At 42.4% G+C, this 21384-nt stretch overlaps 1 protein-coding gene and 1 non-coding gene across 6 annotated transcripts in view; one reads left to right on the plus strand and one right to left on the minus strand.

The window, feature by feature from the left end:
* The window catches only part of Zc3h14 (zinc finger CCCH-type containing 14), a 44240-nt gene that overhangs the window by 10382 nt on the left and 12474 nt on the right, over positions 1-21384 (minus strand). For 3 of the 5 annotated variants that reach the window (XM_070028339.1, XM_070028323.1, XM_070028314.1), the window contains exons 9-10: positions 20396-20551; positions 4163-4237 (exon numbers count right to left, since the gene is read on the minus strand). In XM_070028339.1, the coding sequence (XP_069884440.1) occupies positions 4163-4237; positions 20396-20551 (231 nt within the window). Of the gene's footprint in view, positions 1-4162; positions 4238-6401; positions 7062-20395; positions 20552-21384 lie in introns of those variants that run through there. The other 2 variants (XM_070028348.1, XM_070028331.1) reach the window with 2 other exon arrangements.
* On the plus strand, positions 19174-19296 carry LOC138835205 (small nucleolar RNA SNORA19). The gene has a single exon (XR_011374507.1). It is a non-coding gene; the product is annotated as a small nucleolar RNA SNORA19 (small nucleolar RNA).

Consider the following 21384-nt stretch of genomic DNA (forward strand, 5'->3'; position numbering starts at 1 on the left):
CTAGAGGAGAGGAAGGCTCTTGGGATGGGATCTGCTGGGAGGTTAACAATACACACTGAAAGAAAAACAGCTTTTTCTAAAATCAGGGAGAATTTAGGAAACAATGTCCCTTATTCATGTTTGCATAGTACCAATTCAAAATATGATAAACCTAAAAGCGTAGAATAGATCTGGCTGACCTATTCATATGTGAGCATAATGTTTCTTTTAAGGATAAGTAGTAAATCATAGGGACCAAAATTCACAGAACAGTCATTCACCAAATATCTACTCAACTAAGCCCAACTGTGCCAGGCACACACAAAAAAAGGAAAAGAAGCGCACACGATCCCTGAACACCAGGATCCAAAAAGGGTCTGAACAAGTGTTGACAGAGTACAAAGCAACCAATCTCCAACTGAGGAGTCAAAAGCTTGAGGTGGGTATGAAAGATCGGAGTGGGAATTACTGAGGAGAGAGAGCACTTCAAGCAGCGTTACCAGCACGTGGAGAAAGGCCGGGCCTTCACAGGCACCTGAGGGAAGGTGAGAAATACGGGGTGACTGGGAGGATGGGGGCTGGGCAGCTAAGGAATGAAGTAGCCTGTTTGCCTCAATACTCTGAACTGTAGACGTACGTGGAGAAACACATCTAGAAGTAACTGGAAACCAAGAGGTTCCCAAGGGGGAAGTGACATGGTTAAGTTGGGCTTTAGGAAAGAAATGGCGTCTTGGCCCCTCGAACCCACGGAGGGGGGAGGACACCCCCACCCTCTCCTCTGCAGGCCTCCACAGCAGCTGCCATTTCAATCACCTCGTTCGTAAGAAGGGGCAGGTGCCCTCAGGAAGGCAGGACAGACAGCAAGGGAAAGAGACGGGGGAGAGTGGGGGAGAGCAGGAAGAACAGAAGCTTGACAGGTGTATAGGAGAGAGGGGAAGAACCGAGTTACAAGATAGCAACGACAACTTTCACTGTTTGATGTACTTGGTCTCAAGTCTTTGTGGGGCTCTTGCACAGTAGGAAGACGGTGGACATTCAGAATCTGGTCCTCAGGAAGGGGACAGACATTGGGAGGCAGAGGTGAAATCAGTGTTTAGCTGTGTGCTCACAGTGCTACTCTCATGAGTCCTCTCAGGAAGCCTGCGGAGAGGACTTAGATAAAAACAATACTGCCCTCACAGGGCAGGGGCAGAAAGGAGCCGACCAGAGAATGCGGTGGGATGAGAGGAGCACAGTGTGAAATCCCGACAGCCGGAGGCTGAGACTGAGGAAAGCGCGGGAGCGTGGGGGCCAGTCACACCTGGCAGCACCCAGCCAAGGACGCACTGAAAGCAGCTTTCCAGCCACACACGCCCTGCCACTTCTGTAAGCTTCAGAGCAACAACATGAGGAAGCCAGACCGAGGGGCAGGGCGCCATCCCTTGACAGACTGCAGGTTAAAATCGTGCATTCACTCTCTGTTCCTGCCTGAAGTGCTACACCAATTCCAATAAAAACTTGTTTTAGCAATCAAGAGGGTCGCAGCTGCCACGCAGACCCTATACCATTAAAGGCGTACCTCCAGCCCCTTTGAGTTTCCATGATTTTCCAGGCAGGATGTCACTTCTGCCAGTGGCAGGTTAAGACTGCAATCTTCCTACCTCCTTGTAGCGTGAAACAGGTGTGTGCCAACACGGCCAGTTTCCCGGCTGGGACCAGGTCTCACTACCTTGATCCTCTGGATCTGCCTCCTACAAGCTGGAATTACAGGCATAACCCAGTGCACCTAGCCCAAGATTTAAAAAAAAAAAAAAAAAGCACATACCCCTCCCAAAGAAAGTAACTATAGAGAGAAAACCACATTTTGCAAGAAAACCATGATTAGGAACTAAACAGTAAATCTGTAAAAACTGAGTTCTAGGCAAGGAGCAAAACAATCCAACTCAGAGCAAAAGGTTCTCCAAAGCCTACGGAGGGGGTAAAGAGAAGTAGAGTAGAGGACCCGTGTCAGAAGCAGTGAAACCTTCCTGAAGTCCATTCACCTATTTTCTTTCCTTTATCCTTAACACACCTACCCCTACCATTCCAATGGAGATTTCACAATGACTGGAGATGGGCTTCCTGTTGATCACTGTTAAGAGGCCAGCAGTGAAGCATCATGGCCTCTGATAGTGAGATACCACAACAGAATAACCTAAGTGTATACCATTACCGTTTCTGTTTCAAAGGCAGCTGTGTCCTGCCTTGGGTTATCTCCCAAGTCTGACCAATGAGACACAAGAAGATTCTTCTAGGGTGTGTGGGGAGAGGCTTTGCCTCTAGGAAAGTCACAAACAATGTATACCCCTCCTTCCACTAAACTGGATACAATGCTCACAACTTTTGCCACCATCTTGCTATCAATCTGAGAAAGACATCCACTGACGGCAGAGCACAGGAAAAAAAACTGCCCCGAATGTCACTATTGAATAGCATTCCTAATATATCAGACAATAAATTCCCTACTGTCTAAGAAAAACAATGGCAGCATTCTTGATAACCTTTATCCATTTTATATATCCACCCTTGGAAAAAGTAAGGCTTAGGATTCTTGAGAAGACCAACACAGAGGGACTATCTTCACAAAGGATGCCATGCTCAGCCAAATCCACAGTGAGACGGGGAGGGGAGTGTTAAGTGAATGTTGCATTAATAATGCATGCCCTCTCCCAGCCCTCTTTCTCCATTGAGTTATCTGAACTCTGGCAACCAGAATAGTACATGAAAGAGCTTTGTTGAGTTGACCAGGCTGAGAGAAAAGGCTTTAAGGTACTGACATCAGGATGCCCCCACATTAGGCTGCCACGATAAATCCACAGGATCTACCTTCAAATATGGATCTACCCTCCCATGTTCCAGCCCCAATTCATGAACTCAACCTGCCAGGGTCAGCTTTCAACAGATAATAAGGACCCCAACAGCCAAAACCAACCTGGAGAAAAAAATAGCACCAAGGAGGAAAAGGAAAAAAAAAAGTCAAAAACCACCTTTAATATCCTCAGAGAAATAGTTTCATACACATGAAGCAAAATGAGTATGCTTTAAAAAAAAAACAAACCATGCAAAAAGAGATGGGCCCTTAGAAATAAAGGCGTGATAGGAAGTAGGAACTTCAGAATGTGGTCATTTGTAAGCCTTTCCACTACTTGATGCTTCAAGCTGTATGTACAGAGTAAAATGAAAAACTAAATAAAAGATGCCCAAGAGCTGATGAAGTAGCATAACATATATGGACTGCAGCCCCCAAACTCTTTCAAATATGATGTCCAAAGCAGGATGGAATGTCGGAAGGTAAAGGAGGGTAAAGTCAAGGATAAAGGGAGCAGCAGAGCAGCAGCATGAGGTGGCCAGAGGGATGGAGCACATGATCAGCTCATCAGACGGGAAGGGCTTTGGCATCTGGTGCAGGTATCCTTTAGGCCAGAAAAGCACATCCATCAGAGACAACAGCTGGGAACTCTACCTACTGTTAAGTCTTGGCTGAGGGAAAAGAAAATTCAGGGAAGAAGGAATCAAGAGACCAGAGCCTCCAAAGGGCAGACTTAGGGGAAACAAGAAAGGAATAAAGTACCTAGTATGGTGGTTCATACTTTAATCCTAGCACTCAGGAGGCTGAGGCAGGAGGATTCAGAGCTAGAGGCTGGGAGGCTACAGAACATGCATCTGGCAGGGGCTGAGCACTGAGGAGAGAGATAAATATGGAACTCACCCCAGTTCTGAAGCTGCCCCAATCGCATGTGTATCGGAGGTAGGAGAGGCCAACAAGTATGACAGTAGTTCTAGAACAAATTCTAGGTATGGCCTCTGCACTAAGATCCTAAAGTGAAGTCAGAGTGAGGGTAAGGTGAATATTGAAGCAGCTCGAAACAATGGCTATGATCAGGTTAGAGAGGCAAATCAGGGCTAAAGTGTTTTGAGAGCAAGCGAAAACAGCCAGGGCTACAAGGATGGCATGAATAAAACAAAATAAGGCAAAAAAATAAGGACATCACACAAACATGAAGAGAATGCAAATCTTATCTCCTGGCCCTCAAGTATTTTCAGAGAGCTAGTGTGGCATCTTAGGGCAGGATCTGAGAGACACATGATGCACTGAATGAGGTGTACAAATGTGGGTGGCAACGGAAAACTGCTGTATTATGGTGGAAATTTAAAACCTCCTTACCTTGACTAAGTTCCAGCGTTTCTGCCATGACCGGGTCGATGTGCAGTCGGGGTAACAACTGCCTCTGCTGAGCTCCTAGAACACAAATCAAAACTTCACTGAGCCTGAAGACAAAGCGCCAGCACCTGATTCTCAGAAAGTCTTACAAATAAAGCTTCGACAACACGATGATACTATGGACAGACCACAGGAATATCCTTGCAAGATAAAAAGTTCTACTGAGGGTTAAACCAACAATGGCAATGAGGACACCCCTAGTTCTCCCTGGGAGAGAAGTTAAGTCTCCAGGAGAAGTGAAGGGCAAAACAGTCAGGAGGAAATATCTCACAGGCCACGGGCCTTGGGACATGAGCTATGTTGACACTGTGTGACAAACCTGCCGAGTTCCTCTGCAGTCACCTGAACACTCACCAGAACTACCACTCCCACGTACTGGAGGATAACAAACCTTGACAGAGAATTCCAAAGGGCAAACAATGGGCATAGATAAATGCAAAAGAACAATGAACAAGTATGACACTCAGAATTCTGCTATCCAAAGCCCTATGGGGGAGGGGGAGGATATAAAAATCAAGTCTAGAATCATCCACTGCTGTATTTGAGAGCGTTCCTATTATTCAGTGAGGCACAAATGTAACTGTTTAAATTTCTCATAATAAGAGTATGAGGCAAACAAAGGAGGAGGCTGCAATGCTTGGTAAGAAATGTATGCATTATCCTGCCCATGTAATTGTAGCCCCCCTGTACAGTATGTTCTCAAATAAAATAAAATACAATTTTAAAAAAAAATATTAAAACAAAAATAAAAAATTCCACTTAGTTATTAAAAAAAAAAAAAAAAAAAGAGTATGAGGCTAAGCGCAGGTGGCTCACTCCTGTAATCCTAACTGCTCTGGAGGCTGAGATCTAAGGATCACAGTTCAAAGCCAGCCCGGGCAGGAAAGTCCATGAGACACTCATCTCCAGTAAACCACTGGAAAACTGGAAGTGGTGCTATGGCTCAAGTGGGTAGAGCGCTAGCCTTGAGCTGAAGAACTGAGGGACAGCGCCCAGGCCCAGAGGTCAAGCCCCACCACCAACCCCCCCCCAAAAAAAGTACAAATATTATTTCTTAAAGATGTTTACAACAACTCTTTAAGTTCTTAATATTACAAAATATTCCTAATGAGATTGATGAAGCAAAGTTTATCTTCGTAAACTACTTGGATAGAATGCTGCCACACTTCTTTATGTCCCTAAAAGTGCTTAGCAGGTATCAGGTACCCATTTGATAATTAAGTGCTAAGGTCTCTAGTACTCAAGTCTCAGTAAGATGCTACATGCCAACTTGAGGATATTTAGCATGTGTGGTTTTGCTAGGGCAGGCTCTGCTTATTCTGAACAAACTTGTAAGTGGGCCTAGTACCATATTTTATTGCAAGGTGCTTAAATTTTAAAAGATACATGTGATTTGATTGTCTATAGAATATTTTTCTTTTAAAACGTTTGTTAAATTCCTCTTCGGCAGTATGTACAAAAAAGGTGAATTCCTTTATTATCATTGCCAAAACGAATTTCAAGAACAGATCTGGAAATCATGACATTTGGTCAAGATATATTCCTGTGGTTACAAAAAAAATGCTACAATCCAAACACTAGATCTAAATAGAAAAAAATGAAACATCTAAAAATAATTTCACACAAAGAAGGCCATTTTCTCTCATTCAAGTTGTTGCTTCGTCTCTATTCTCATCTACCTTTTCAAAACATCACTTGAAGTTGGGACAAATATCTATAATCCCCTCTATTAGGTACCTGGGAGCCCGAGGAAAGAGGATCAAAGCATCATAAAACTGAGGTCAGGGCAGAAAACTTCATACAAGATGGTATATCAAATTATTTTTTTCTGAAGTGGTAGGGTACCAGCCGTGAGTGAAAAAGCTAAGTGAGAACACAAAGCCCTAAGTTTGGGCCCCAGTACTGGTCAAAAACAAAAAACAAACAAACAAAAAAAACCCACCAACTTTAAATGATTCAGAATGTAGACTGCTTGTTTTACATAAGGCTCTAAATTCAATCCCCAGTACCACAAAGCAACAACAAAGCACTCAAAATATTTTAGCTTATACTAAACAGGATATTGTCCTGATAAATTTTAAATTTCTAAGGTATATAAATCATAGAACCCAAACCAATGAAGACTTCTCTATTTTGCTGCTTCTATACCACAATAGCCAGGATGAAGATCAAAGCAGTTTACCTTTCTCAATATCTCTAAGGAAGCCAATTATTTTTACACCAGTAGCTCTTGGTTGTGATTCAAAGTCAATTGCCTCTTGAAAATCTTCAAACTGCCTGTTGCATTCAGGTGTTGCTGCCGAATATTCATTCATCTTAACCTCCAAAGATGAAATTTTTGCTTCATTCTGGGACACTCTAACATTTATATCAAAAAGATTTGCTTCCACTGTCAAAATGGCTGCTTTCATTCCTTTGATTTCATTGATGTCAGCTGATATTTTCTTTAAGAGGTGGGAAATATTGTCTAGCTCATTCAGTGAACAAGAAGAGCTTGTTACAGAACCTAAATCAGCCCGCTCTGGTGAAAGGCAAACTGGTGGAGATGGGAACCTTGAAGACATTTTCATAAAATTCTTTCTCTCCTAGGTCTCTAGTAATTTTTCCTTTACATCTCATTAAATCTCTCATCAAAAGTAAAAACAGTGATAAATGCTACCTGAAGAAAAATGAAATGTAGCATTTTAAAACCTATAACTGAAAAACTAAGGTTGTACATTTCTAGAGTCAGAATTCAAAGTAAATCTGAAATTGCTAAATATACCAGTCCAATTTTCTCTTTGCTACAACTATTCTCACTAGCAGCATCCTAGTACATAGCCACCTACATCCTGTAAGTTCTACTTAGAGCTCTTTGGCAAATAAACCCTATTATTACATATCAAATAATCCTGGCTGCTGATTGGCTACAGACATGTGACACATAAAGAATGCTCAATTATTTACTTCATGTGATGCGAACACAAAAGGAGTTGTACCGTAAATTTAGAGCATAGCACTATCTTTCCCCCTTGTCCATTCAACTATAACTTCCAAGCTTCATACTATTATTTGCTTTATTATATCTGAAGTTTAATTTCCCCTTGAAAATAATGCAAGACAGTCAGTTATGTTCTTGCACTGTCAATGCCAAGAAAAGGAGGGAAGGTGGTGTGATGGGACTCATGATCACAGAAAAAAACTCTAAAAATATACATGGTCATCTGGGCATCAGTAGCTCACACGTATAAGCTTAGCTACTTGAGAGTGTGAAAACAAGAGAATGCTGGTTCTAGGCAGCCTGAGGAGAACAATTTCTAAGACTTCTCAAGGCACATGTGAGAGTGACGGTGCATATGTGTCATGTAGCTACAAAACGAATCCTAACATAGTCGATCCCACACTGGCAATGCCTGGGCAAGAAGCAAGACTCTACTTTGAAGATAACAGTGGAAAAAAAAAGGGTTAGGGGCATGACTTGTGATACCTGCCTAGACAAATTCAATCCAGGTGAGGGGGATAAAAGCACCGTATGTATCCAGTCAGAATAACATTCAACTGCACTGACGTTATGATGGCATGAATTTAAGAATGGGGAAGTAAGAACTCTACCTTCATTTGATGACATCATTTGATAGGATGTTCTCAAATATTTCCTCCCATTTTGTGTGTTTTTGAGAGGAAACAGTCTCCAGGACCTCACAGTTGGTATACCCTGGCCCTCTTTCCACTTTCATGATAGTATTATTTGAAACACAGGTTTGTTTTTCTTACCACTCTTACCACTGTGCATGACTCCACCCCTTTCTACATTGGTTATTTTTAAGACATGGTTTTTCTTCCTGCCCAGAGGTACATCTAGACTTTGATCTTCCTATTTGCCAAGGTAGCTAGAATAACAAATGAACACTGTAGACAACTTCTTTGGTGGGATGAAGTCTCCCTTGTTTATGTAGAGGCTGGCCTAGAACTATAAGCCATCCAATCTCAGCCTCCCAAATGGCTGGGATGACTGGGATGACAGGAGTATAGCACTTCACCCACTTACTGGACGAGTAGGGAAGCCATATGGACATGGATGTCTGTACTGCTTCTGAAACTTGATCGTGTATCTCAGCCTCCCAGGGAGCTAGGATTACAAACATATTCCACCAATGCCTGTCTCAAGGTTTTAATTTTGAAGAAATTCAACATATCTTTTCTTTGTTTCATTGTGCTTTTGAAATCATATCTAAGAAACCATTCCTTAGTCCAAGATCATGTAAATTTACACCTCATTCTTTCCCTAAAATTTTTTATAGATCTACTTTTTTTCGGGGGGAGGAGGGCCGGTCGTGGGGCTTGAACTCTGGGCCTGAGCACTGTCCCTCAGCTCTTCAGCTCAAGTGAGCACTCTACCACTTGAGCCACAGAGCCACTTCTCATTTTCTGAGTGGCTTATTGGAGATAAGAGTCTCAGCCGGGCGCTGGTGGCTCACGCCTGTAATCCTAGCTACTCAGGAGGCTGAGATCTGAGGATCGCGGTTCAAAGCCAGCCCCGGCAAGAAAGACCATGAGACTCCTATCTCCAATAAACCACCAGAAAACCGGAAGTGGCGCTGTAGCTCAAGTGGTAGAACGCTCGCCTTGAGCTGAAGAGCTGAGGGACAGCGCCCAGGCCCAGAGTTCAAGCCCCACGACCGACCAAAAAAAAAAAAAAAAAAAAAAAAAGAGTCTCTCCAACTTTCCTGCCTGGGCTGGCTTTCAACCATGATCCTCAGATTTCAGCCTTCTGAGTAGCTAGGATTATAGGTTTGAGCCACAGACACCCGGCTTAACTTTTAAATAAAGGTCTTTTGTTCCACTTTGAGTTAATTTTTATACACTATATATGGAAAGGCTCAAATTCATTCTTTTGTGTATACACATCCAACTGTCTGGTACTATTTATTAAAGAAAATTCCTTTTCTGCTAAATTCTCTTATTGCCTCCATCAAGAATTGACCTTAGTCAGGTGCTGGTGGCTCATGCCTATAATCTTAGCCACTCAAGAGACTGAGGATCACCATTTGAAGCCAGACTGGACAGAAAAGTCTGTGAGATGCTATCTCCAATAAACTACTCAGAAAAGGCTGGAAGTGGTGCTGTGGTTCAAGTGGTAGAGTGCTAGCTTTGAACACAAAGAGGCTTGGGGACAGCGCTGGAGCCCTGTGTTCAAGCCCCAGGACTAGGGGGATAAAAACTGATCCCAAATGCACTAATTTCTAAATTCTCAATCCTGTTCCATTGATGTGTTTACCAAGATGATTACCACAGCTTTGTACTTCAAGTTTTTAAATTGAGATACATAACCTCCAACACTGTTTCTGTAGTTTGGGCTATTCTAGGTCCCTTTTTATTTCCATGTGAATTTTAGGATTTCAACAGATATTGGAAATTTGTAAAACAAAAAAAGCCAGCAGGATTTCAACAGAAATTGAGTTAAAACTGTTGAGCAACTTGGGGACTCTTGTTATCTTAACAATACATAGACTTACCAATCCATCAACTGGAAAATCTTTCCATATCCTTAGTCTGAGTAGTTATTTTCACTCTGGTTTACTCTAAGCAACAGGTAAACTGACTTATAAGGACATAAATTAGTGAACATTATTCATCACAGGCTCTTCAAAAGAATTCTTTACAAAAAACTATCACTCATAGCAGTAGGAAGGAGGGCAAAGGGCACTCCTGGAACTGATGTGACAATCTTTATTCATAACCTGACTCTTTGAATTTTGATTCAAACAGAAAATATGCAAAGCCGACAGTCTTTGGCTTTGGGGTGTGTTGCTCATTTTGCTGGTTCAAGTCTAACCACAAGGGCCTCACACTCAGGTCATCTGCTTACAGCTGGCTGGCACTCTACAACTTAAGCGTTGCTCCAGCCTAGCTTTCTGCTGGTTCACTGGAGATGGACTCTTACAGACTTTTCTGCCTGGGGAACTCCATACTGCAATATTCCAGGTCTCAGCCTCCTGAAGAGCAAGGACTGCAGATGTGAGCCACCAGCAGTCAGCCTCAAACAGAATTTTTTAGAGTACTAACATGACATTTAAGCAAAGCATCATCTACACACCAGGTAGCTCTCCAAAAGGCAGTTAACTATCTCAATGAGAAAAGGAGAAAAGTTACTTGATAGAGAAACAAGACACCTAACAGAGTGTCTGGATGCTTACTTACCATATAGCCTATGGTGCCTTAAGTTTAGGATATAAAGTAATAAAAGGCCCTTCCAAACTAGGTATGACACAAGGCCTGTAATCCTCACTACTTGGGAAATAGAGATGGGAGGATTATGAATTTGCCAGACCAGGCAAAGATGTAAAGACCTTGTCACAAAAATAAAGCAAACAAGCCTAGTGCTGGTGGCTCACACCTGTCATCCTACTCAGGAGGCTGAGATCTGAGGATCATGGTTCAAAGCCAGCCTGGGCAGGAAAGTCCATGAGACTCTTATCTCCAATAAACCACTAGAAAACCGGAAGTGGTGCTGTGGCTCAAGGGGTAGAGTGCTTGCCTTGGGCTGAAGAGTGCAAGGACAGCACCTAAGCCTAGAGTTCAAGCCCCACGACCGACAAAAAATAAATAAAAATAAAAAATAATAATAAAACAAAATCGACTGGGGCTATTGCTCAAGTGGTGAGAGCAATTTACCTAGCATGTACAAGGCCCTAGGTTCAATCCCCAGGATCCCCAAAAAGCCCTTTCAAATACTGCAATGTAACTATACATCAGCAGAGAAAACTTACACATTTCAACATTTACTCTTCACAAAAATGCTATCCCTCAGGCTGGGAAGGTGGCTCAGTGGTAGAGAGCTTGCCTTGCATGCCTGAGGCCCTGGGTTTGATTCCTCAGCACCACATAAGCGAAAAGAAAAAAGCCGGAAGTGGCGCTGTGGCTCCAGTGGTAGCGCGCTAGCCTTGAGCTGAAGAGCTGAGGGACAGCGCCCAGGCCCAGACCCCCCCCCCAAAAAAAAAAGCTCAAGGGCAGTTATCCAAGCCCTGAATTCAAACCCTAGGACTGGAACGGGGTGGGGGTGGAGGGGCAGGGGGTGGAGGGGGAGAAAAGACACAAATTAATAAAAGATTCAAGAAGTTTATCATCCTAGAGAACTTCTAGAATAATAATGAAAACAGAGAGGGGTGTAATTTGGTTTTCTTTTTGAAGCCAAGGTCTTGCCCTTCTAGATAAACAAGGAAGCCCCAGCCCCAGTTCTTTCGCTTTGTTTTCTCAGCTGGGTCTCCTATTTTTACCCAGGTCAGCCCTGGAGGATAGTTCTCCCACTTCCAAATAATGAGCAGCTAGATTACAGTTGTATACCGCCACACCTAGTCCACACCTGGTCTTAAGAAGAGCAGATTTTTCAACCAATATGCCAAGTGTGGTGATAGGTACTTTTTTTTTTTTTTTTTTTGCCAGTCCTGGGGCTTGAACCAGGGTCTGAGCTTCTTTTTGCTCAAAGGTAACACTCTACCACTTGAGCTACAGCACCACTTCTGGCTTTTTCTTGGTACTGGGGAATCAAACCCAGGGTTTCATGCAAGGCAAGCACTCTACCACTAAGCCACATTCCCAACCCTGGTACATACTTTTTATCCTAACTACAGGAGGCATAAGTAGGAGGATCAAGGAACAGATCTATCTAGTTCAAAAATCAAGACCTACATGAAAAATAACCTAAAACAAAAAGGGCTAGAGGCATGACCCAAGTGGTATAGTCCTTATTTAGCAAGTACTAACCCCAAAATGGAGATACAAAGCTTTCTATGATTACAGCATTCTTTTTTTAATTAAAAGGATGTAAGGTCAAATGCTGGTAGATCACACCTGTAATCCTAGCTATTCAAGAGTTGAGATCTGAGGAGTGCAATTCAAAGCTAAACTGAGAAGGAAAGTCTGAGATTCTTATCTCTAATTAAATATCAAAAAGAAAAGAGGAAAGAAAAGAACTGGAAGTGGACCTGTGGTTCAAGTAGAATACTAGCTCAGAAATAGTACCTAGGCCCTGAGTTCAAGCCCCAGGATCATCACACTCACACTCACACACACACACAAATGAAACCACTACTCAGCCTAAAAGTGGCAGGTATCTAGGCATATCACAGTAACACTGCAGACCTAAAACAAGGGAAAATACTAAAAATTCCAGAGGGAAAATCCCCCAAGTATTAGCCAAGCACAGTGGCATATACACCCTGTAGTCCCACTACTCTGCCAAATAGGCAGGAAGATCATCTGAACTCAGGAATTGAAAGCCAGCCTGAACTGACAAGACTGTATGTAAAACAAAATCTAAAACTTTTTTTTTTTTTTTGGTCCAGTCGTGGGGCCTGAAACTCTGGGCCTGGGCGCTGTCCCTCAGCTCTTCAGCTCAAGGCTAGCGCTCTACCACTTGAGCCAGAGCACCACTTCCGGCTTTTTTCTTTTTTTGCTTATGTGGTGCTGAGGAATCGAACCCAGGGCCTCGAGCATGCGAGGCAAGCGCTCTACCACTGAGCCACCTTCCCAGCCCCAAAATCTAAAACTTTTTAAAAAGTTGTTCAAGGCTAGTGCTCTACCACTTTGAGCCACAGCTCCACTTCCAGTTTTTATGTAGTTAACTCATAAACTTCCCCATCCAAGCTAAGTTTGAATCATGATCCTCAGATGTCAGCCTTTTGAGTAGCTAGGATTACAGGTATGAGCCACCAGTGTTGGCTAGCCAAGTACATTTTTTAAATGCTGTACTGAGCTCCTGTAGATACTATCAGTTTCCTTAATACATAATGAAAAGGTGGGAATGCCCAGGAAGCCCGCGAGACGCAAGAAAGCAGAGCTCACCTAAGGGAGGAGTAAGCAGTCCTGGGAAAATGGTGGGTGGCTGTGAGGCAGGCAGGCCTGGGGAGCAACATTAGGAGACAATCAAGGATGAGGTGCCTAGGCAAAAAGGGGGGCAAAGATTCCACAGCAGAAAGATATTAAGAGTTTTCAGTAGTAAGAAAGGGAAGGCAATCAAGAAGGGAAAAATCCAAAGAGGGAAAAAATAAGTTCTAGGGAACCCCTAAAGAAAAACTGACCTCTGCAGGGCTGGGAATGTGGCTAGTGGTCTAGCGCTTACCTAGCATGCTTGAAGCCCTGAGCTTGATTCCTTAGGAACACATAATCAGAAAATGTTGGAAGTGGCGCTGTGGCTCAAGTGATAGAGCACTAGCCCTGAGCAAAAGCAGCTCAGGGAAAGTGCTCAGACCCTGAGTTCACACCCCAGGAATGGCAAAAAAAAAACAACCCCCCCCCCAAAAAAACCTTTGTAATGAGTGTTTTTTAAATCTTAATAGAAATGCTGCTTATTTATCCTCAAATCATGAATCTGCAAATCATAATGACCTTTACAAGGAAAATAAACAAAATTTAAATTTCAAGCCACGCAATGGTGGTTCATGCCTATAATCCTAGCTACTCAAGAGGCTAAGATTTGAAGATCACAGTTCAAAGCCAGCCCTAGCATGAAAACCCATGTATCTCCAATTAACCATCTAAAAATTGGAAGTGGTTCAAAGTGATAGAGCACTAGTCTTGAGCAAAAAGGTCAGGGACAGCACCCAGAAGCTCAGGGACAATTCCCAGGCCCTGTATTCAAGCTCCATAACCAAAAAAAAAAAAAAAAATTTTTTCAAGTCAGATGCTTTTCTTTATAATCATAATAATGAACTTACAAATTACACCGGCTTGTATGAGAAAAATACAACAAAATTTTAATTTTAAATTTGATACACCTACAAGCCGGGCGCTGGTGGCTCACGCCTGTAATCCTAGCTACTCAGGAGGCTGAGATCTGAGGATCGCGGTTCAAAGCCAGCCCGGGCAGGAAAGACCATGAGACTCCTATCTCCAATAAACCACCAGAAAACCGGAAGTGGCGCTGTAGCTCAAGTGGTAGAACGCTCGCCTTGAGCTGAAGAGCTGAGGGACAGCGCCCAGGCCTGGAATTCAAGCCCCATGACCGACAAAAAAAAAAAAAAAAAAAAAAAATTTGATACACCTACAATCCCAGCTACTCAAAAGGCTGAGATGTGAGGTTTGCAGCTGAAAGCCAGGCTGAGCCAGTAAGTCTGTGAGACTCTTATCTTCAATAAATTACCAAAAAGCCAGAAGTAGAGCTGTGGTTCAAATAGTAGAGTGCCAGCTTTGAGCAAAAGAAACTCAGGGGCAGTGCCCAGGCCCTGAGTTCAAAAACCAAGACCAGTAACAACAACAAAAAAAAAACTTTAAGTAAACTTCATCAACTCTACAATATAAAAATATACACAATTTAGGTAGGTGTAAGGAAGAAATTAAAATGTTCATCCCTGGAAAGCATAGTACTCATGATGTAGCATGCTCAGCTTCCCAAATGCTGGAATTAGAGGTGTGTGCCACCATGCTAAGCACAAATGTTAATGCTTCAGAAATCAAAATATATTGAAACTGAGAAGCCAGGATATATTGAAAAATAGTCAATCAGATATAAGTAAGCATCAAAGTATATTACTTAAAATCATGAATATAACCAGTAAGTGAAGTAGAAAGTCATCTCACTGCTGGGTGCCTGTGGCTCACACCTGCAATCCTAGCTACTCAGGAGGCTGAGATCTGAGAATCACGGTTCAAAGCCAGCACTGGCAGGAAAGTCTGTGAGATTCTTATCTCTAATTAATCACAAGAAAACGGGGAAGTGGTGCTGTGGCTCAAGTGGTATAGTGCTCACCTTGAGCTGAAGAGCTCAGCGACAGTACCCAGGGCGAGTTCAAGCCTCACAACAGACCCCCCCCCCCAAAAAAAAAAGTCATCTCACTATTCAAACTTGGGAGTCAAGGCAAGGTGTTTGAGTTAGACCCTGAAAATTTTAGCAAGAAGTCAGACAATATCTCCAGTTGAAGACATCATAAACTAGGCTTACTATTCCAGATATGGAGTAAACTAAACTCATGAAATAGAAGCATGTGAAAGTGGGGTCTAGGGCAATGGGTCTAACATGGGTGATGCTGCTTCTGGTGATGTCTTTCTAAGCTATATTTCTGATCTATCAACAGGCATTACATATTGACGTTCTCCCAAATATTCTATGGTACACATATACTTCATGCTATAAAATAATATATTTTAAATTATACGGGTGTTTTCATTCAACATATACCAAACAGGAAAAACAAAGAAATCCATGCCTAGAAACATCGTAGTAAAACTGCAGAACATCAAAGACAAAGAGAAGATCTTGGAAGCAGCCAGAGAGAAAGGACAGATCACCTACAAAGGAATGACACACAATTAGAGAGACAGAAGTCCACTGAACAACAATGGAAAGCAGAAGACAAGGGAATGATACATGCAAAGGGTGATAGCCAGTTAATTCTGGCTAAATCCTGGAAATTTTATAATTACTCGCACAAGAACAAGGAGAAATAAAAATATTTATAGGCAATAAAACTTGGAAGCGTTCAATCCAAACACTGCTTTAAAACAATTTCTAAAGGCTATACTTCAAAAATATTTTAAATAGGGGCTAGGAAGATGGCTCAGTGGTAGAGCGCTTGCCTTGCATGCCTGAGGCCCTGGGTTCGATTCCTCAGCACCACATAAGCAAAAAGAAAAAAGCCGGAAGTGGCGCTGTGGCTCAAGTGGTAGAGCGCTAGCCTTGAGCTGAAGAGCTGAGGGACAGCGCCCAGGCCCAAAGTTCAGGCCCTACGACCGGACCCAAAAACAAAAAAAAACAAAACAAAAATATTTTAAATAGAACTACGGGCATGCCTCAAGTGATAGAGCACTTGCCTAGCAAGCACAAGACCCAGAGGTTCATTCCCAGTACCTAAAAAAGAAAAAATAAATTTAGTATTAGAAAATGATGAGGAATCTAACTTTTCCCATTTCCTGTGCAGGAAATAGGAAATGTTTCTATTTCTCTCTACTTTCTCCTGTTAATTAAAATCCTTGCTCAAAATGTAAAGAAAAAAAAAAGACAGAGAAAAAATGATCATTAACACATGTAGACAAAATCTAGACAAAATCATGGTACCAACTGATGCCTTTAAAAAATGACCAAAGTGGGGACAAGAAAGGTGGCTCAGTGGTGGAGCACTTGCCTTGCATGCATTAGGCCCTGAGTTTGATTCCTCAGCACCACATAAGCAAAAGGAAAAAAGATGGCAGTGGCACTGTGTCTCAAGTAGTACAGCGCTAGCCTTGAGCTGAAGAGCTGAGAGACAGCACCCAGGCCCAGAGTTCAGGCCCCACAACCGGACCCCCCTCCCTGAAAAAATGACCAAAGTGATAAGTTCAAGACTGAAACTATGCTTCTGAGAACTTCTTCTGCTACTTAGGAATGAAGTTAGGATATTAACTTTTGAAATAATAAATTGAATTTTCATGACTCTAAGAACACATATGGAACATCTAAATTATGAACTAGACAAAAAATATGCAACCAATAGCTACTCAGGAATCTGAGATCTGGGAATTGTAATTCAAAGCCAGTTCAGCCAGGAAAATCTGTAAGTCTCTTTATCTCCAATTAACTACTCAAATGCCAAAATGGGCTTTTGACTCAAAGTGGTAGAATGTTAGCTTTGAACACAAAAGCTCAGCAACAGTGCCTAGTTCAAGCCCCAGACGTGGCAAAATAAAACACACACACACACCCTTCCTCCCACCCCCCAAAAAGGGGGAACACACACACACACACACACACCCCCACACACCCTTCCTCCCACCCTCCAAAAAGGGGGAAACCACACACACACACACACACACACACACACACACACACACACACACACACACACACACACACACACACACACACACACACACACACACACACACACACACACACACACACACACACACACACACACACACACACACACACACACCCTTCCTCCCACCCCCCAAAAAGGGGGAAACCAGCAAGAAAATATGCTCAGATATCAGCCTAAGTGGCATAACCACCAGCACCCAACTCTTCTTTAATTTTAAAACATTCTTCTACTTTTCTTGGGGGGGGGGCCTAGGCGCTGTCCCTCAGCTCTTCAGCTCAAGGCTAGCGCTCTACAACTTGAGCCACAGCGCCACTTCCGGCTTTTTTTTTTTTGCTTATGTGGTGTTGAGGAATTGAACCCAGAGCCTCTGGCATGCAAGGCATGCGCTCTGCCACTGAGCCACCTTCCCAGCCCTCTTCCGCTTTTATCTTTTTATCAAGATTTTTTATTTTTCAATTTCTTTTTTCTTCTTTTTAGTCAGTCCTGGGGCTTGAAACTCAGGCACTGTCCCTGAGCTTTTTTGCTCAAGGTTAGCATTCTACCACTTTGAGCCACAGCTACACTTCTGACTCTGAAGTTTATCTGACATTTTTCAAGTTTACTGGAGCCTCATAGACTTTTCTGCCTGGGCTGGCTTTGAATTGTGATCTTCAGATCTCAGCCTACTGAGTAGCTAGGATTACAGGTGTGAGCCACCAGTACCCAGCTGAAGATATCTTAAGACACACTAAATTTGAGTTCTTTTCTAGTTTACTCATTTTAGGGTGCTAGGCTTGAATCTAGTGCCTCAGGCTTATAGCATGTTCATTTCTAAATTTTCTATTTATAATTTTTGCCATCCCATTTCAATTTCTAAGTCTGCTCTGTGTTGTTTTTGCATGCTTCATATTTTCTTAATGTCTTCTAGCTCACTCTGAAATGGTGTAAATTTTCCTTTAGCTTGAGTCCTGTGGATTAAAACTAGGATCTTCAATTTGAACTGTAGCAGAGATACCCAAGCCCAGTAATCTGTCGTTGAAGACAACAGTAGTGCAGTTAACTTAAGTTTATAAAATGATTGTTACAGGCCCTTTAAGCCTTACCTAGTATTATTAGGGTAAGATGTCTCTCGGCTTGCAGATATTCTTCTCAAGCTTCTAAGACACCGTTATACTTTCTAATCAATACTTATTGGCTGTTATGGGGTTTTCTTTTCTCAGGTTCAGCATTTACTGAAATAGTTTCTAATGCTACCATGTCAAATTACACAATATAGCGGGGAAAAATACTAAGGGATGGGAATGAAGCTCCAAGCACTTGCCAAGTAGGCTCAAGCACAGGGTTTCATCAAGCATCTTTCCTAATAGGAACAAAAAGAACAAGTCTGAGAGCAGGAAGGAGTGGGTGGCAGTGGCCAGACAACAGAGCTGTCTGAAGTTCAAAATGATGGCATTCATCCTGAACAGTAAAGACAAAGGGAGAAGGTCTCACAAAGAAGTCATATTGTCAGGCACTGGTGGCTCATTCCTGCAATCCTGGCAACTCAGCAGGCTGAGTTCTCAGGATCAAGGTTAGAAGAGAGCACAAGCGGAAAAGTCTGTGAGACTCTCATCACCAATTAGCCACCTAAATGCTGGAAGTGCAGCTGTGACTCAAAGTGGTATGTGTTAAGCTTTGAGCACAAAAACTCTGAGATAGTGCCTAGGCCTCAAGTTTAAGACTTATGACTGACCAAAAAATAAGTCATGTTGGGCTGGGAAGGTGCCTCAGTGGTAGAGCGCTTGCCTTGCATGCATGAGGCCCTGAGTTTGATTCCTCAGCACCACATAAGCAAAAAGAAAAAAGCCGGAAGTGGCGCTGTGGCTCAAGTGGTAGAACACTAGCCTTGAGCTGAAGAGCTGAGGGACACGTCCAGGCCCAGAGTTCAGGCCCCACAACCGGACCGCCCCCCCCCCCAAAGTCATATTATGTCAGGCACTAGAGATTCATGCCTGTCAGCTACTCAGGAGGCTGAGATCTGAGGATCACAGTTCAAAGGCAGCTCAGGCAGGAAAGTCCATGAGACTCTGCTCTCCAACGAACCAGCAAAAAGCTAAAAGTGAAGATGTGGCTCAAGTGGTAAGTGTGAGCAGATTTGGCATAAAAAGCTAAGAAAACCATGAGGCCATGAGTTCACATCTCAGTACCAGCATTTTTTAAAAAGTGCACATTTCCTTGTCATTTTTATCAGGCTAAAAAGTATTTCTGATGTGCTAAACAACCTTTTAGAGGTAAATCAGCAGCATGACTAATTTAGCCATTGCTGTTAGTCACCTTCAGACATGTGTAAAAAGAGATGGAATCAGGTGCCAGTGGCTCATGCCTGTAATCCTACCTACTCAGAAGGCTGAGATCTAAACACTATGCTTCAAAGCCAGAGCACTGGGCAGGACAAGTCTGTGAGACTTTTCTCTCCAATTAAACACCAAAATGCAAAAAAGGAGCTATGGTTCAAGTGGTAGAACACCAACTAGCCTTGAGCACAAAAGCTTAGGAACAATGCCCAGGCCCTGAGTTCAAGTCCAAAGACTGGCACAAAAAAATAAAAATAAGGGGGGGGAGGAAAAAATAAAAAAAATAATAAAAATAAAAAAGAGACTTTGTGCAGAAGTTGGGTAGATAAGAAGTTAAATAAAAGTTAAGAAGTCAGGAAGTGGCACTGTGGCTCAAGTAGTAGAGAGCTAGCCTTGAGCTGAAGAGCTGAGGGACAACGCTCAGGCCCAGAGTTCAAGCCCCACGACTGACCAAAAAAAAGTTAAGAAGTCAGCTGAAAGCTAACTGCTCTTAGTGTGGTAGGCACGAAGAAGCAGAGCCATTGAGAGATACAGCAGGATACAAAGGCAGAATGCTAACAGAACGTAGTTTCAAGCTGGGAAGAACAGGAACAGTATCAACAGTAAGATGGAAAGGAAAAATGAGAAAATAACTATGTAGGACTCTTTACAGACCAGCAAAATACTAATAATTATTTAGATGTGATTGACAGACATTTATGGCCAGCCTTTCCACCTTTGAGAACACTGAAATTTTCTATAATAAAAGCTTGTTAAATTTTCTGGAAAACAGGGGGGGAGGGAGAGGCTGGGAAGGGATGTGAAGGGTAAACAAAGGAGGAGGCTGCAATGCTTGGTAAGAAATGTACGCATTATCCTGCCCATGTAACTGTAACCCCTCTGTACAGTATGTTCACAAATAAAATTAAATTAAATTAAAAAAAAAAACAAATTTCTGGAAAACAGGCATGAATTCTCTACCTAGCTTCCCATTCTCTATTTGAGCCTAAGGATATCACCTTTTTTCATCGCATAAGTAATGTCCCATAAAAATGTACTTGAAAATTCTTAATGTCTCATGAACAGAGAATGAAATATCACTACATTCTTACCTTGGTTTTTTTCTATAGTATCTCCTTTTGTTTCCTCTTCTTTAATGGGGGTACTTATTCTAGGTGTCCTACTTTGCCCTTGGACTACTTCTGCTAGCAATTCTTCTTGAGAAGTTCGAGTTCTGGGAGCAACTGGAAGTGTTTGTTTCTGTGGGACTTTTACATAAAAGCAAGAGTTGACAAAGCAAATGCTATTAACACAAAAAACTCAACAATGACCATATCAGATTCAACAATAAATGCTTTCCTAGGTTGAATGCACCTCATCCAAGGATACCACCTGTTTTTCTTATAACATTCCTAAGACAGACATCTGACTCATTACCTAAACGCACATAAATAATGTTGCTACACAATTTAAGCCATATTGCCATGAATATAATACAACACATATGGATTTATTTCTAACCAAAGCTGCTTCATGACGTGTAACTTAGTTGAAGAAAGAATATTCCAAGATCATAGGAACTCTCAAAATCTCATCATTCGTATCATATATTGATGGTAAAAGAAGAGAATGAAAGGTATGAAATTTTAGGTTGAATGTTGGCCTTTGCCTGATAAGCTATATGCCAAAGCCTATTTAATTTTACATGTCCAAGGTTAGAGATGAACAAAAGCAACAGAAAATATCAAGATCAAAAACTATGGCACTTTACTTCTCTTCAGGAAGGAGCTCATTCAAAGAGATGCAGGAAGCCAGGAGCCAGTGATTCATTCCCAGAATCCTAGCTACTCAGGAGAATGAGATCTGAGGACTGTCGTTAGAAGTGAGATTAATTAATCTCTAAAAAGCCAGAATTTTTGGAGCTGTGGCTCAAGTAGTAGAACCCTGGTCTTGAGCACAAAAACGCTCAGGGATAGAACGAGTTCAAACCCCAGGACTGGCACAAAAGGAAAAAAAAAGAGCATCCATCAACCCCTGGGTGTACACACACACACACACACACACACATACACATACACACCACACACACACACACACACAC

Source organism: Dipodomys merriami, unplaced genomic scaffold (genome assembly GCF_024711535.1).
Source record: "Dipodomys merriami isolate MVZ:Mamm:240054 unplaced genomic scaffold, mDipMer1.0.p SCAF_1, whole genome shotgun sequence".
NCBI lineage: Eukaryota > Metazoa > Chordata > Mammalia > Rodentia > Heteromyidae > Dipodomys > Dipodomys merriami.